The sequence below is a fragment of the Haliotis asinina genome, chromosome 8 (assembly GCF_037392515.1).
Source record: "Haliotis asinina isolate JCU_RB_2024 chromosome 8, JCU_Hal_asi_v2, whole genome shotgun sequence".
Classification (NCBI taxonomy): domain Eukaryota; kingdom Metazoa; phylum Mollusca; class Gastropoda; order Lepetellida; family Haliotidae; genus Haliotis; species Haliotis asinina.
In genome coordinates, this window is record NC_090287.1 from 30215237 (window position 1) to 30233497 (window position 18261).

The following is an 18261-nucleotide window of genomic DNA, read 5'->3' on the forward strand; positions in this document are numbered from 1 at the left end:
ACACACACACACACACATGGGACCGGAAATAAGCTTCGCATATTGCACGGGCCTTTGTCATCACGAGCAAACGTCAGGCATAGTCAGTCAGGCGACAGAGATCCAGGATACGATGTTATAGTCAGCCAATGCTATGGTTATTCAAAGGACAGGCGGGTCACGGTGGTATAGTCAGTCAGTGGAAAGGCTGGAAAACATTAAAGGAACGCTTGAATTTTCCTGTTCCTTTATTTGTTTCTCTCAGTATATCTATACTGGGTATTGGAAAGCTTGCTTCAAGTAATCGTGTTTTGGCAGATTGTGGTGGACCCTGTTGTGTACATTATTATGTTAATATCTTATAGGAAAGTACATGTTACTGGAAGATTAACTTTGGCTATACATCTTTTAAATATCTGCTGTGTTCATACGGTTTGGGATTTGTATGATACAGTCGGGATGCAATTAATATTACACAATTTATCTTTTTTTAACAGAATACTGGCGTATTCATGACAACATCAACTAGTCTTTGTATCTGATGTATTGTAATGAAACTGAATAATCATTAAATGTTGAATGAGATGTAACCTCTATGAATGAGTGTAATAAGTTATTTTGGCTACCATTTTGGCTACAGTGATTAAATACACTAAAGCAAAGGTGTCATATATTTATGTTTAATTGTACAGCTTATGACATTATTCGTCCATCATGTTTGTGAGTGTTTCGCCAGAGACCATATAATACATCAAATTCAAATACATGTACATGTACAAGTATATGCATAGTCGCCTTTTGTGGCAAGCACGGGTTGCTGAAGGCCTGTTCTACCCCGGGACCTTCACGGGTCCTTACCTTTGTAATGAAAATACACGAAATCTATGACTGCAGTGAACACACATTTCAGTCAGCTTCCGGATAGGCTGCGCAGTACAGCTGATGTGGACGTTGCAGGCACACTGCAGATATGTATCCCAAAACAAAATGCCATTACACACGCACGCACGCACGCACGCACGCACGCACGCACGCACGCACGCACGCACGCACGCACACACACATATATAGATAAGACTCAAGTCGTCATATTTTTAGGAATCAGATATCATTATGTTTATACACTTAATGGCGAATACGAGAGCTATGGCGACAGATAGCATAGTTTTCCTGCAGTGACTCTATCTCTACAACACCCAATGGTCACAATGGGTTCACCAGTACACCGTGTGGCAGCTTTAGGGTTACACAACACCAAATATTTTACCTTAGGCTAAGGCTTTCAACAGTTACAAACCTCCGGTGACGTCACGCCACTATATGGTGCCTATCACATTACACGTCATAAATCTCACGGAACTGTATTATCCCAGGACTTATTACGTCTTTACCAATATTTCCTTCCGCCAGTATATACTTGATATACTATTTGATTTGCTTGAGTACCTCTTGCCTGTTCGCATGAGAGTGTCTCTTGTTTTTTATTTAACCGCTTTCAGCAAAATTCCAGCTACATGGCGGTGGTCTGTAAATAACTGAGTCTGAACCAAGTGTGTGTGTGTGTGTGTGTGTGCGTGTGTGTGTGTGTGTGTGTGTGTGAGAGAGAGAGAGAGAGAGAGAGAGAGAGAGAGAGCCCAGCAACCCATGTTTGTCGTATGTGGCGACTATCGATGTTCATGCTGTTGATCACTGGAATGTCTGATCCAGACTCAAATATTTACAGACCTCTGTCATATAACTAGAATATTGTCGAGTGAGGCGTTAAACAACAATTGTGTGCCACTAATGTGGCAATGTCCGCCGCCGCTTAAGAAGACATATTTACAACATATTCAGTTTTAACTTTTTGGTCACAGGCTAGATGCGTGTAATGACTGGTATCTGCATAATCACTCAATATAAGCTGTGGATAAAACTGAAGACATTGGTTACAGTTTTCTGTGAGATACCACATTAACATAAGCTTCAAAAGCGAACAGCGTCGTGGTCACATTCAATATAAGATCAAGGTCACCAAACTCAACTGATGTCAAGGTAATCCCCGAATGTAGGCTGTCACCAAATTTGAAGACACTGGATACAACAGTGTATGAGATGCTCACTAGAGCTTGAAAGTGGTTATAGAGTTAGGATGACCTTGAAGATACGGTCAAGATCATCCAAATCGACCGGGGCAAAGTTGTGTGACGATACTACCATGACATTTCCATTATTTGACAGCAGAGATTTCTCTGACAACAGTTCTTTTTGTACCCGAGAACACTTACACTACCGACAGAAAATAAGGGAACCAAGAAATTGAATGTAGATGACTTTGACTGTGACAGGGTCCGTTATCGTGGCGTATCTCCCAAACGCAACATCCAATGACAATGGAATTTCGCATAATGCATGCCCAGCACGTGCTACACGTACATACAGAAGTTAACTCCTGTAAATGTACTGGAGAAGTCGCAATCACTAGTGCAATAGAAATTGACACTTACTGACAGAAATGCCTCCGAGGCAGTATCTTGGTGAAGCAACAAAATGGAGAATTGTGGGGATGATAGAGGGGGGGACACCATTATGTGAAGTTGCCCGGCAGATGGGTAAATCAAAAAGTGTAATTTCACGCCTGTGGGATAAGTACCGTCAAACGGGTGGGCTTGCAACGAGACATGGGTATGGTAGACCAAAATCAACGACACCACGACAGGATCGTCTCATGACGTTAATTGCTCTACGCGATAGGTTGAAATCGGCCCCTGCCATCAATAGAGAATTCCGCACACTCACTGGAAGACGCATTTCAACCTCAACCGTTAAAAACCGACTCTATCAAGCTCGTCTGAAAGCAAGACGGCCTTTTAAGGGTGTCACCCTTTCAGCTCACCATAAGCGCCAAAGATTGGCATGGGCTAGGCAGCATCAGGGACGGGCTATGCGCCACTGGCGTTACACCATGTTCTCTGATGAGTCAAGGTTTTGCCTACGATTCACAGATGGCAGAAAACGTTGTTGGCGTCGGAGCGGGGAGCGATATGCCAGAGCAGCAATTCTTGACCATGATCGATATGGAGGTGGTAGTGTCATGGTTTGGGGTGGGATTACACATGACAGACGATCAGATTTGGTCATCATTAACTGAGCCATGACTGGTCAGCGATACGTTGACCAAATATTGCGTCCTGTTGTGGCTCCATTGGCTAGAGTTATCGGCCGAAATTTTGTATTCCAAGATGATAATGTCAGACCACATCGGGCCCGAATTGTCTCCGCTTATCTCCGACAAGAAGGTATCCAGACATTGGACTGGCCCTCTAAGTCCCCAGACCTGTCCCCAATTGAACATCTCTGGGACGTTCTTGGTCGAAGGGTGTACGCCAGGGACCCAGGAACCGCCAACCTGGCCCAGCTTGGTGCAGCTCTCAAAGAGGAATGGCGGGCAATACCACGGGCAACCATCCGGAAATTGATTAACAGCATGCCATCAAGGTGCCGTGAATGTGTTGCCCAACATGGTGGACACACCAGATATTGAACTTGACGCCTAAAATTGATTTAGTGGATATTTAAAGCAGTTTCAAATTCGCTATTATTTCATTAGTTCCCTTACTTCTTGTCGGTAGTATATTACCGTTTGCAAACTGAAAACGTATATTTTGGAAGATAGAATCTCTCCTGTGTGTATTTCGATACCACTTGTCTAAACTCGCGGCTCATCCAAAATCATTATAAATAAGCATTAGAATCCGCTACGTACGCCGTAAGGAGTTTGCTTTGCGCAGAGTTCAGGGCACGGCAAAATATCTGCGGTGGATATACATTTTCCCCTGTTGTGAGCCGAACAGCAGGGCGTGTGGACATCTATGAATTACCACTGAACCGTTAAACTTATTAACATGAAAGATGCAATAAACAAAACATGAAAATCTTGAACAAAATGATCGATGTTGATTTTTCGGTGAGACAGCAGGCGCAACAACATGGATATTCTGTTTGAAGAAATGAGTGAGTGAGGTTTTTATGCCGCCATGAGCAATATTAAAGCAATATATTGGCAGGGACACTACTAACATTCAGTTTGAAAGTGAAGGTTGTCACTACACCATCAATAAAGCCATCTGAGAGCAAAGAGGCATTGGTTCAAGCCAGTCAACAACAAGGAGCTTCCCTTAGGCCAATGCCTTTCCACAATTGAGTACATTCGTAGAAGTGCAATTCTAAGTTCCCCAAATCAAATAATACTACAAAACATTACAATTAGCAAAGTATTCATCATGTCACTCCTAATAACAAACACAAACATAAGCTTGAAGCCTTCTTAATTTTTACAACAAATCTGAGGCCGAAATTAACAGATAAGATATTTCTACAAATAAGTAAAATTCCCCTTAGAGAGCAGCCAGCCTGCATGCTTAAGACTTACTCGCTTATATGAGACGTTGCCTGGGGCAGCTATGTCCTGATTAGATTCACACAGTGGAAATGGTGTGGAGATTCGACTAAAGACTTTCTGTGAGACGAGTTAAGGAACTGCCCACTGAGCTACCCTCACATCATAAGGGGTGTGTAATTATACACTCAGCACACGACAGTCGGCTCATGTCCCAGGGATCGTCTAGAATGTGGCAGGAACTTGCTGGGGCGGCGATGAGGGTTGATCCTTACGGGGTGGTGAACACGGCAAACAGGGCAGTCGGCCGTTCCTCCACAACACGAACAGTCCCCCGATGAGCTGGACCAACCACAAGATGGCCGCTGTCCACGCTCCTCCCTGTGTAATTAGTAAAATAACATCGAACTGCATACATGATCTAAATCACAAGAGCCTTCTGCCTTAAACGTTTCAATGCTTTACCATTGACTCGATACGTAATCCTTAGGAATAGTCTCTTAACAAAAAAGTTACGAGAAATTCTTAACTTCTGGGATCCGTGAAGGTCCTTGGGTAGAATAGGACTTCAGCAACCCATGCTTGCCATAAAAGACGACTATGCTTGTCGTAAAAGGCGACTAACGGGGTGGGGTGGTCAGGGTCGCTGTCTTGGTTGACACATGTCATCTGTTCCTAATTGCGCAGATCGATGCTCATGCTGATCACTGGATTGTCTGGTCCAGACTCAATTATTTACAGACCGCCGCCATATAGCGGGAATATTACTGAGTGCGGCCTAAAATTCACTCACTCACTCTCTAAACTTCGTGTTTCGATTTAACATTTTTTTCATGAAATGTTTATTTAACATTGACACGAAAAGTGTTTGCAACCAGACACAGTCACTCAGGTAGACCCATTGGTAAGATGTGTCAGACATTGGATGTTTTTTTCAAGACATGAATCATTACTGACCTCTGTCTCAAAGATAGGATAATCTTACATACCGCGTTACTCAATGAACTGAAGTCAAAGTGTGGTTTGGACCGCGCTGAGTTTTCTAGAAAGAGGCATTTTGAACAAGAAGAATTCACAGTATTCAGATATCAGTATTACGTCATTTCTGCTTCAAGTCAACCAGTTACAAAACCAGCCTCACTCAAGGATCGGCCATTGTATATGATGCAGTTTGCTAATCACCAAAAGACCAACATATGGTTTCATATCCACAACGACTTAGTTTTTATCAAGATATAGATATTATTTTTCAGCTGCTATGAACTAGTCAACTTCTGCTGTAGTGAAACTACTTGTGCCCTTAAGATAGTATTGATATGGTACATGTTTACACTTACTTCTGCTGCAGATAGATTCTCGTAGAACCCTTTTGATTTGCCGTGAACCAGTTGCACTAACTCTGATGCCGTCGAACACCTGTGCAAAAAGATTGAGTGAAGTTTATTATTATTTTGATACAGTCAGTCAGTCTGTCAGTCAATGGAGAAGCACAGCATGATGACACAGTCAGTTAGAGAGACAGGACATGGTGGTATAGTCAGTCATTGGAAAAGGAAGAGACGGCGGTATAGTCAGTCACTGGAAAAGGAAGAGACGGCGGTATAGTCAGTCACTGGAAAAGGAAGAGACGGTGGTATAGTCAGTCACTGGAAAAGGAAGAGACGGTGGTATAGTCAGTCACTGGAAAAGGAAGAGACGGCGGTATAGTCAGTCACTGGAAAAGGAAGAGACGGCGGTATAGTCAGTCACTGGAAAAGGAAGAGACGGCGGTATAGTCAGTCATTGGAAAAGGAAGAGACGGCGGTATAGTCAGTCACTGGAAAAGGAAGAGACGGTGGTATAGTCAGTCATTGGAAAAGGAAGAGACGGCGGTATAGTCAGTCATTGGAAAAGGAAGAGACGGTGGTATAGTCAGTCACTGGAAAAGGAAGAGACGGTGGTATAGTCAGTCACTGGAAAAGGAAGAGACGGTGGTATAGTCAGTCACTGGAAAAGGAAGAGACGCTGGTATAGTCAGTCACTGGAAAAGGAAGAGACGCTGGTATAGTCAGTCACTGGAAAAGGAAGAGACGCTGGTATAGTCAGTCACTGGAAAAGGAAGAGACGCTGGTATAGTCAGTCACTGGAAAAGGAAGAGACGCTGGTATAGTCAGTCATTGGAAAAGGAAGAGACGGTGGTATAGTCAGTCACTGGAAAAGGAAGAGACGGTGGTATAGTCAGTCACTGGAAAAGGAAGAGACGGTGGTATAGTCAGTCACTGGAAAAGGAAGAGACGGTGGTATAGTCAGTCACTGGAAAAGGAAGAGACGCTGGTATAGTCAGTCATTGGAAAAGGAAGAGACGGTGGTATAGTCAGTCACTGGGAAAGGAAGAGACGGTGGTATAGTCAGTCACTGGAAAAGGAAGAGACGGTGGTATAGTCAGTCACTGGAAAAGGAAGAGACGCTGGTATAGTCAGTCATTGGAAAAGGAAGAGACGGTGGTATAGCCAGTCACTGGAAAAGGAAGAGACGGTGGTATAGTCAGTCACTGGAAAAGGAAGAGACGGTGGTATAGTCAGTCACTGGAAAAGGAAGAGACGGTGGTATAGTCAGTCACTGGAAAAGGAAGAGACGCTGGTATAGTCAGTCACTGGAAAAGGAAGAGACGCTGGTATAGTCAGTCACTGGAAAAGGAAGAGACGCTGGTATAGTCAGTCACTGGAAAAGGAAGAGACGCTGGTATAGTCAGTCACTGGAAAAGGAAGAGACGCTGGTATAGTCAGTCATTGGAAAAGGAAGAGACGGTGGTATAGCCAGTCACTGGAAAAGGAAGAGACGGTAGTATAGTCAGTCACTGGAAAAGGAAGAGACGGTGGTATAGTCAGTCACTGGAAAAGGAAGAGACGCTGGTATAGTCAGTCATTGGAAAGGAAGAGACGGTGGTATAGTTACTCATTGGATAGACAGGCTAAGAAAGTATTTTCACCCACCAACAGAGAGGCAGATGTTGTAGTCACTGAGCTAAGAGAGAATCAGGATACGATGTCATAGTCAGTTAGCCAAGGCAGGAAAAGATGGCATAGTCAGTCTGTCAGTCAGCCAGTGGCGAGACAAGACTCCATGGTATGGTCAGTCAGTCACGTAGCAGTGTGTATTGTGAGCTGAGTTAAAAATACAGAAAATAGGATGTACTCACGATACATTTGTTTCGTCAACGACGCCGTCACACAATATCTTAAAGCCAACACTGATGGTACAGGCAGATATTAGGACAAAGAAAAAGGCAACTCCGTCTGCGATGACCTGGATCAGGAACGGTAACTCTGCGAACTGTAGTCTATGGAAAAAAAATCGTACTATGATAGAGACTGAAAGCAGTTAGCATCATTAAAGCAATGGTCGACACGGTAGATGCAATAGTTGCAAGTAGCAGTTGCCTATTCACAAGTCCGCCATACCTCATAACTACAACTACCCCGAACCTATTGAGCGGTGGGATAGCCCAGTGGTTTTAGCGTTCGCTCGCTACGCCGAAGACCCGGTTCAATTACCCACATAGGTACGATGCGGAAAGTCCATTTCCGGTGTGCCTCATCATGATATTGCTGGAATACTACTAAAAGCGCCGTAAAACTGAACTCACCCACTGGACCAGTGTACTGCCAGTGTTTCCTTATAAGTCATTCCAATGACAGGCGTAAGAACTTACAGTTTATCCTTGACGATGCCGATGAAGGTGAGGACGGTCAGCACGATGACGGCGATGGGACACAACAAGCAGAATATGACAGCGATGGCGATGCTATAGTTACATGTCGATGCTGATCCGAAAGTTTTCTTTACCTCGGCGTACAGCAAGCAGTTGTTTTCATATTTATTCTATAACAGCGAACAGAGAATACTGAACAGTCGCGAAACGTCATATCAAGTAGATGACGTCATGACATTTGTACTTCAGACCAGACAAAACATATATTCGGGTGCTTACGCCCGCGTACTTCAGCGTTGCAATAGTTCCGGGCTTCTTTCACAAAGCAATTAGTTGATAAAAAATTACTAAGGTAACCTTAGTACATTGTTAAAGGTCATATGGAACCAAAATAACAAACATAATTAAAACACAATTATCATATATTCGTGACATGTAAAATACATTGCTGATTGTGAAAAAACAAATAAACAAAATTATAAGCGCACAATCGAGAATTAAAATAGGAATATTTGTACTTTTTTTTTCTTCCAATGAAACGAAGCACCAGGAAGACCGAACCTAGTAAGAGCGGGTGAATGTGAACTCATGTGTAACGAAGACGTTGCATTGGCTGGTTCATTTGCAGATACACCGAGGGCTTATTGTGCGTATATAGAGATAATCTGTTTGATTGGTATTTTAGAAGTAATGAGAAAGTCACACTTTTTTTGATAAATTCTTTTATTGTATAGGATGTGACGTTTCGGTATGGGTTCATATACCGTTGATAAGCAAGAGTGACAACAGCATAAAAAAACATACCGAAATCGAAACGTCGAATGATATACAATATAAGAAGTTGTTCTCTATCTAGTGATGTTGGGTTTTGTAAATACACACTCTCTACATTTGCGTTCGATCCAATCAACCAATACTGAAATGGTGAAGTACTGCGTGGCTGGCAAATTGTCGTTCGTCAAAGTACAAAGCAGAACTTGAAACTGACAATCTGAGTTTGCCCCGGTTTGTCATCCGGCAAAAATGGATGCAATTACTTAGCAACCCACAGACATAGCATGTCATGTGTACAAGTGTCACATCTGCCTGTCTGTGTAATTACATAATGTGACAGAGACAGAATCCAGGTGAAAGAGCCATAAATCAGTGTATTGTGCAGTCTAAGTAAACTTAGTCTCAGTGTATTTCCTTACACTACACCACTGAGTCTAACAAAATCTAGTAGAAGGTCACGTCAGGTAACCTTTGAACGACCAATGACCATCCAATCAAACGTGAGACGGTTAAATACATTTAACCAATCAGACAACGGCTACTATTTAGGGATCGGAGGGACTTTCAAAATATTCAGGTCACTGAAACAGATCTCTCCACAAAGAAAAATCCGCATATAACACAATTATTTGACCTGCAGTATATACGCATTGGGGTTTCTGTTGACATGGTTACCATTAGCTAATATTTCAGCAAGATGACATCCTTGAATATTGCCAAAAACACTATTTTCAGAGACTGTTTACTCACCGTTGTCATGGTTGTACGTACACCGTGTGCATCACCCGGAAGCGAGCGTAAGCTAAATAGCATTCGGAATCATTCCGGTATGAACCTTTTCGAGGTAAAAAGTTCATAAGGGATGTGCGAATGTGCACTTTCGTGATTTGGTAAGCTGTGTTCTGATTGGTCTATCTCAAAGGTTACCTGACGCGAACTTATGTTCCTTGGACAGCTTATCAACAATTGCTGATGACATGACAATTTCTATTTAAGCACGATTGTGTGAAGACGCCATATGGATTTATACCCGATGCAATGGAGATCCTGAAGAAGTACAAGCTGGTAGAACACATGCAATTCCTTTTGTACACAGGGGCATTTTGCAAAGCTAGGAAATAGAAAGAGCATGTGAAAAAGCATGTATTAGAACACCAGAGAACGACATGGCATCAACGCCTGCACACAGACCCAGACCTACAGCAGTTTCGTCAAATTCACCACAATTTTGAGCCACATGTGGCATGGAAGGTAGCGAACTCTCACCTTGAACTGAAAGATGCGTGCAAATTCATCATGCAACAAGCGCAGTGGCGCGTAATGGACAGGCTAGGGGGAGATGTACACTATGCGAGAGGGCTTGTGAGGACTTTTTGGTACATGTAGTGTGCCTGTGCTCAAGTACAACTATCCATTGAGCCAATAGAGCTGAGTGTGAAGCTCCATTCCTTGAATGATGTGGATTTCGTTTGCTGCCTCTTATGCTGCAGGCCTCCAGTACCTCTACACAGTGGGGATGATAACTTTTATGCTCCAATGGTGATCAGTGGACTATTCAGACTGTGCTTGATGATTAGTAAAACAGTGGATTGTGACCATAATCCAGCAGACTTGCGGGCTTACGAGCTTGGACACTTTGGCCCCCCCCACTCTTGGAATTGTATGTAGTGTCGAATATTCGCATCATCAAATTTAGAAATTGAATACCTTTCTCACATTCTCGCATTCCTGAAAGTGTATATACTCCTGCACTCTCGAGATTGCAGTTCCCATCGCATTCTCGCATTTGAAACTGTATACCCTTGCACATTCTCACAATTTCGGATGTAATGTAACTCTCCTAAGCAGAAATAATAAAATAATAATAATATGGAGCAATGTGAACGTCATATTTGTACCACCAACGTAAGTTTCGATTTAAGAAATACAGTTTTTTTCTGCATAGTGTAATAAAGCACACTGTCGCCCTGAACTGTTATAGTTAAAGCACGAGGACGAATTGTATTTCCATTCTTCGATGCCAATTTAAATAGTTTCTAAGGATAATTTCGATTAACCCAATTCAGAAAACAAACGACGGTGTCGGTGGCCTAACTTAAGAACCCTCGCACAGGACTAACTGGCGCGCTGTTCCTTCGTCTCCCTACGGTAAGACGGACGTTACCACACAAAACAAATGACAGCGGTCTAGTGACGGTTTACGTTACAATGTAAACGATAAAAACATATAACAATACACAGATAGTCAGAATAATTCTGATTACTTACATCTCACTTCTATGTGCAAAACATCCCTGAATCAAGGAAAGAGTCCTCACAAAAACCTGTGTACCCTTGTCAGCGAAGCCGCCATTTAGAAAGAAATCGGTCATGGCTAGATATTTCACACGTCAACATTGTTGCACATATTAGGCAATGTCTTTGAGGTGAAGGTCGGTTGAACAAGAGTAAACACAATGGCCATATACCGATTGCACTTTATCTATATTTGGCGTACCGTTCAGATATTTTTTCTTGAAACTGATTTCATGACGTCAACTAAAATGTCGCATTATTTTCAGTTATTTCATTACATATGAAAATGTGTCTATTACTCCGTTAATAATGATGCAAAACGAATCAAAATACATCTACACAAACAGGAGAATATGGGAATCTAAGAACTAAATTACGTATCGGATAGGGACATCCACATCTCACCTGCTTTCTCATGCAGTACATTGACATCTTTTCTTACAAATTGTGCAATTACCAAAAGGTATCCGCTCACAATGGGGAACTTTGTATGGGAATGGTTTGGTTCACTGTGAAAAAAACATGACGAAATTATACTGTCCGCATCCACATATACTGTAACGCATAGCGGAGTTATGCCCCCTTATCTTTATACGTGCATGCCGTTTGAGGTCATAGGAGAAAATCGATTTTTGACATTTATTGCGGGCCATTTTTTATTTTGTTCGTATGACGTTATGCATTAGCACATAAATCCATTTCATATACACTTATGTCCCTCGGATATCAAACTGTATTTTCTTCGCTCACACACTCCATAAAGATGACAAATTAAAAAAAACTCGTAGCAGAGTGTTTTTACTGGTGCCGGATAAAAAACGGAGAAATTTACGAGCACCATGTGCAATTAGACCAAACAGTAATTGTACTATTTGCCTTAGTGCCAACAGTGCTGAATAATATTGATCTGTTATCCGACCTTACTTTTGACAGGAATCTCATGAATAACACATGTACTGTGCTGTGTCGTCATTATCTGAACGCCTTCACAGACTCCGGAAAGATGTCTTGAAAAGCATGGAGTTAATTGATTGGTCCAATAATCACTTGGAATACTCTGGAACAAACAAGTTGTGTTGTATTATGGAGGTAAAATAATGTAAAACCACCCTTAACGACACAAAAGTGTCTTTCCACTTCATTTTTGGCCATTCCAGTCTCAAGCATACCTACAGTAGAGACACTGAGTTTCTGTAAGGCGTGACTTGACGTAGGCGCAGTGAAGGTTGAAATTAACGCGTTTTAAGAGGCTCAATTTTCACGTGCCACGGGCGAGAAATGACATCAATATTCGTGCAAGTTGACTTACTGAATGTTTATAAGGGTTACTGTTAAACAGCTTTTATTTTGTGCAATTTTACGTTACGCATGGTTACTTTTTTCCGTCAGTATATAAACCTGACATTAGTCATGACATGCAGAACAGTCCCATACAGAGGGTCTTTGGCGTTGGACCAAGTGTTCCTACACAAATAGGGGTTATGACATACATCAAGTAAACCTCGTTTATAAAGATTATGTTCGGCATGGCTGAGCTGGGGCAAAATGTTCCTTGTCATGGTTTTTGTTGCCCATCCAGCAAGGAAGGAGTAAATGTGTTATTGGGATAAATATGTGAATCGCTGTCATGTGATCCTCAGTACAGTACACCCTGTCAGCGTCATCTCTTATAATATTCACACGCATCAGACCAGTGAAAACACGGGTCACAATTGCTCTTCAGTAACCCATGCTTGTCTTAAGACGCAACTAACGGGATCGGAGGGTCACCCGCGCTGACTTCGTTGACACATGTCATCGTATCCCAGTTGAACAGATCGAAACTCATGTTGTTGATCACTGGATTGTCTGGTCCAGAGTAAATATTTACAGACGCTCTAATATTGCTCAGACAACAGTACAAAAGTACTGTCGAAAATAGAAAAAAAAATAATTTTTTTTAGCATTTATGTTCACATGTAGTTATTATGTGAAGTGTGAAATATCTGTTAAACAAAGTTCGGCCTGACTACAGTCTGTGTGGTAGGGAGATACGTAAGTAAAAGGATTTTAATGAGGAGAGATTAGAGTAGAAATGAACAATGCGTTACCAAGGAGCCTCATTATCACTATACAAGTGGATAAGATAACCCTTTAGGGAGTCAAACTGGGGGAGCAAACGGCATGTCATAACAATTTACAAATAATATCCAGTCCTGTTGATCATCGGGTGGTCATGTCACACACACACACACACACACACACACACACACACACACACACACACACACACACACACACACATATATATATATATATATATTGAGACATTTAATAAGATGCCCGAATTAAACTTTTCCATGGGTATCATACACTTTTAAGTGTCTCAACATAAACTTTATAAAAAACAAAAACAGACAAGACACGTAAGATGTCAATCAACAGACAAGACATATCCAACAGACACGGAAAGGCATAAAATATCTTTCAGATGACCCCTTGTGTCTGTCGGCAGCACGTGCATTCCATGCCAGGTGAGTAGACGGTCCGTCGCTGTACCTGACTGTGCGATCTTATTGATATCCATAGTCTGATGTTTTGCTTTCAGCACCTAGTCGTGTTGCGCGATTTTACGAGTAAACATGCTTTTCTGGATATCCTATTACGCATCCAACTGAATGCCCACTTAGGCTGAAGTGGGGTATTTAGACATATACTGTTTGCAATTGTCTAAAGTTTAGGGATACAGAGCATCAGCCAAAAAAGAAAAAACGGGTCTTGTTTTCATTTTGGACAGTACTTTCTTAAGGGTCACCCCAGACTGAACACATATTACATCGACCTGTCAGTCAAACACTGTTTCCGTGAAGGGATCTTGACTCGACCCGTTATCAAAAACACAGGACAACAACTCATATACATCAAAACAGAACAAAAACCACCAAAACTGCAACAATATCCTCTTAAACCGGAATAAACGCTCTGTAGTGGAAATGGAAACAAAACTCGCGTATCAGCTACAACAATGCACGGTCGCTGAGCGTACAAACATTTCGGAAAGCGGACAGTCATAGCATCCCGAAACGGCATAAACGTTGGTCAATAATGCTTTTCGTCACTATGAATATAATCTTGAAATCTGATATCGGGATGTAGCGCATCAACCCCTAAATGTAGTACGCTTCAAACCTATGATCACACTTCTCAGTGTCAGGCATGCGATTCTGCACAATGTAAAGGGAGTGAGGGAGGATTTTAAGTCACATTGCAGTGTTTGAATCACATCGTAACTTTGAAAACTTAAGGTGGAAGAATACATAAATACTATCGAAAAGTTTGCACGCATTAAAGATTTAGAATCAAAACAACATTACCATAAAAAGATACCGCTCTGACTATATATTTCAACGCCGCTTAAGCAATATTCCAGCAATAACACGGTGGGCGGACACCAGAAATGGGGTCAACACATTGATCCTATGAGGGGAATCAAACCCGGGCCTTCCGCGTGACGAGCGAACGCTTTAACCACTAGGCTACCCCGCAGCACCTTAGTAAATTAAGTCTGTGTTTTCCGGTTCTAATATGTGAATTTATTTTTTGTTCAGAAGAGCACGAGGCAAAGTGAAACACTAAATTCATGGTCTGTGAGTGAGTGAGGTTTTACGGCGTTTGTAGCAGTATTCTAGCAATATCACAGCGAGGTACACTAGAAATTGGTTTCACACATTTTAACCATTTGGGGAATCGAACCCGGATCTTCGGCGCGACGAGCGAGTGCCATAACCACTTGGCTACCCCATCGCCCCTTCATGTTTTGTGGTTGTCGTATATTCAATAGTTTATAGTACATCTTAACATAAACACTGATATAACCACAACAAAATGAGCATATCATTTTCACATGTCAACAAAGACAGGACGATTAGGTAGCTGACTTATTATCCCGGAACGCCATTAAATGCCAGGCTGACCTACTTGAAAATGAAAGGAAATTAAAGTTTGCATTTGAGAAAATATTTTCTAAGTCAAGACTGGTCCACACCGAGACTTGAAACTAGAATGATTTCTAGTCCGCCTTGATTAAACTGCTGCACCAAGAACCAGGACAGAAAAATTTGGAACGTTGTCAGAAGAAAAAAATCAAGAATACGTAACTTGGCGGCAAATAGGACACATTCAGTGGAAGAAATGCTCGTAGGCCTTGAGTACGATGCGACAAATGTTGATTATGAATGTCACATGGGTATGTACATGCCTTAATTTGTCCTAAAAGCCTTGCCTTTTGTGTGCGAGTCATTACTGATACGACGACACACAGCGAACGACGACAGCGCGCCGAGCAGGAATGTTTATACTCCACCAGCCAACGAAGCAAGAAGTGGCCTGCCACATGATGTCAAGTGGCGGCAAATAGGACACTTTCAATGGAAGAAACGATCGTAGTTACACTTACCATGCTTACTGCTAGAGCCGAAAATATTACAAAACTACATAATATGATGACAGCATACAGGACTGTCCTGACAATGAGGATCAAGCGAGCCGACATCACGAAAGCCGTTGCAGAGCACGAGTATCCGTCCCAAGAAATGGTATTCTTGGCCAAAGTTACCTCCCTTTTTGAAAGCATCGGCTTGTAACAGGAAAAAGGCGAGTAAGATAGAGATGGGATTATACGACCGGTTCAAACATTCTTGTCATGGCCTTTATCTTCATTCGTGTTGCCAGGCACATGTTCAGTCAGATACACAGCCTGGGATGAGAGAACGTATTATAGTCGTTTTTAATTTATTTCCACCTGTACTGAACTTGACGCCCGAGCCGCAGGTTGCCAGAGAGTGGATTTATGCCGCGTTTGGCACGATTCCTGCATTATCTCAACAGATACGTGAAGCCGGATGTATTTCCCAATACATTACGTACCTCTTACTTCATTCCTCTTTGCTCAGTTATGAGCGCTTCTTCTCTCAGTCTTACTCATGTTGTAATACCAGTAGTATCTAGTGATATACCTGTTCCATGACATCTCGTGCATTACCTGGTCCGTGATGAAGGCATCTTCATATATGCCACGTCATGTCACGCCACGGCCGAGGTGAGTTGTTACACCCCTCGGCCATATTTTACAGGTACCTTTCTTGTATTCTTTCTTTGCTAGGAAACGTATTCCCTGAAAGGTTCGCGATTTCGTAGAATTTATAATAACCTAGTATATATCTATTATAAGGCATCGTGTTGCACGAGGTTACTGATTTAACAGCGGTACCAGCACGAAAGTGTGAGTGATGTCTGCTCCATTAAGTGCTCATGACACCCAAAGTACAATATTATATGAAAAGCTGTCTAAGTCATATTTTAAATGGTAAAACTTGGGCAATATTTGATATTGGCCACTTCATGTCACGCCAGGGCCGAGGTGAGTTATTACCTCCCTCGGCCATACATCATCTTCATTTGATGTTCATCTATATATTTTACAGAATGTTAATCAACTGTGCCTCAGTCCACTGTCTCAGCGGCCATAAAAGGCGACTAACGGGATCGGGTGGTCAGGATCGCTGACTTGGTTGACACATGTCATCGGTTGCTGAGTGCGGAGTAAAACTATTCTCACTCACTCCTGCATGTGTTGTGTCCTTGTAATATAAAGTCATGGAAGTAGTTCAGTGAATTAATTCAACACAATTAAGACAAAACATTTTAATGAGCGGTGTAACAAGATCCAACATACAAACAACGATAACAATAAGTTGTTCGCCCGCCCTTCAAATTTCAGTGTATCCGCGCTCAGTACAGTTTAGCTATATATAAAAAATATAGCAAGAAAAATAGTTCTTTGAATGCTTTAAAATGTTTACCTGATAAGTAAACTGCCAGCCTAAAGAAAGTACACCCCATGGTGGATGTCTGCCTAAAACAAAGCAGACAAGAAACTCTTATGTCATTGTGATGTATTCCATACGTATTTTGACCCTATTTTTCCAATTTTATTCCGTTTTCAGCGTTTGCTAAAAAGTGTATTTTTTGTGTCACATCTAGTGTAAATGTGAACTTTCTTTTGACCTGTAATCAAGCTGAAGTGTATTTTTCCAGCACGAAGGTCACAGGCGCGTATACACTGCAAAATATGTACAATTGTAAAGACAATGGATAGGCTGGAGTGTTGTTATAGTTTATAAAACTTAACATCAGATATCGTACATGTGGTATCTATCATCTCAGGTTTTCTCACATTTTTCATGTACATTCTCTTAATTTATGTGCATGCCATAAGCAAATACTGAAGTTTTTTCAAAAAACTATTACATTATCCGTTGATAGAAAAGATCTAAAGTTGTACATGTTCGGATTTTGATCGCTTTTACATAAGAAAGGTATTTAATTCATAGCGTGGAAAAGTGTTTAATTCGTAGTGTGTTGTGTAATGTTCAGATGAATAAAAAGTGGTACTCGTCAGTTGCTAATTTACAGAATTCTTTCCTACCTATTCTCCCTGCATGATATTTTAACCTCAAAAAGCCACATCTGAACATAACAAATATATTCCTGAGTCTTTTGTCAATAATGCAATCTAAAGATTTCTTTGGGGCTAAAATACTGACATATTCACGATAAATACAAAATCTAGAGCTATTATTCTGAGTACAAGTCCAAGACAGGAAGAACACATTAATAGCAACATTTTCAAAGGCATAAATGAAAGAGGATTTATCTTCCACAGATTGAAACATCCATATATAACCAAAACCATGTGAGATTAAGATATTACACACTTAAAACTAGTGTAATCACAGCCAAAAGAATATAACTGGGTTTTTATATACCTTAAGCGATATCCGGTTTTCATGCATACCTGAACCTCGAAGCAAATGTCTTGGGGTTTTACACATTCCATTAATTCAAAGGGATACCTGCCGTATTCTCCATATACAACTGCTAACATGTAAAAATCTTATACATGCAATTAAATGAACTTTTTCTAATTCATCAAATGTGTGCCTACATCATATTTTTGCGCCATATAATAAGGTTGGCTGTATGTGCGTGTCGAATATTTTAAAGAATACATTACAATTTATTTACCGTTCCGATTTTACTTAGATTAACGATAACTTCCATTAATGCACGTTTACTTCTCGACGCTAAATCCGCAATACAGTCA

General features: G+C 41.4%; 1 protein-coding gene across 1 annotated transcript; it reads right to left on the reverse strand.

The window, feature by feature from the left end:
• Positions 1-643: 643 nt before the first annotated feature.
• On the reverse strand, positions 644-15696 carry LOC137293406 (transmembrane protein 179B-like). The gene is made up of 5 exons (XM_067823924.1): positions 15553-15696; positions 8049-8218; positions 7536-7676; positions 5695-5773; positions 644-4738 (listed from the first exon to the last, which is right to left on the reverse strand). Exons 1-5 carry the CDS (start codon positions 15646-15648, stop codon positions 4583-4585), a joined length of 642 nt encoding a protein of 213 aa, XP_067680025.1. The 5' UTR covers positions 15649-15696; the 3' UTR covers positions 644-4582.
• Positions 15697-18261: the final 2565 nt, after the last annotated feature.

What these genes read in the sequence shown, in the direction of transcription:
- LOC137293406 (XM_067823924.1), bottom strand. Translation starts at nt 15,648, where the DNA reads ATGTCGGCTCGCTTGATCCTCATTGTCAGGACAGTCCTGTATGCTGTC. An exon ending in GTTGACGAAACAAATGTATC is followed by an intron (nt 5,774 to 7,535) that starts GTGAGTACATCC and finishes CTTTTTGCACAG; the next exon opens with GTGTTCGACGGCATCAGAGT. An exon ending in AGAATCTATCTGCAGCAGAA is followed by an intron (nt 4,739 to 5,694) that starts GTAAGTGTAAAC and finishes CTAATTACACAG; the next exon opens with GGAGGAGCGTGGACAGCGGC.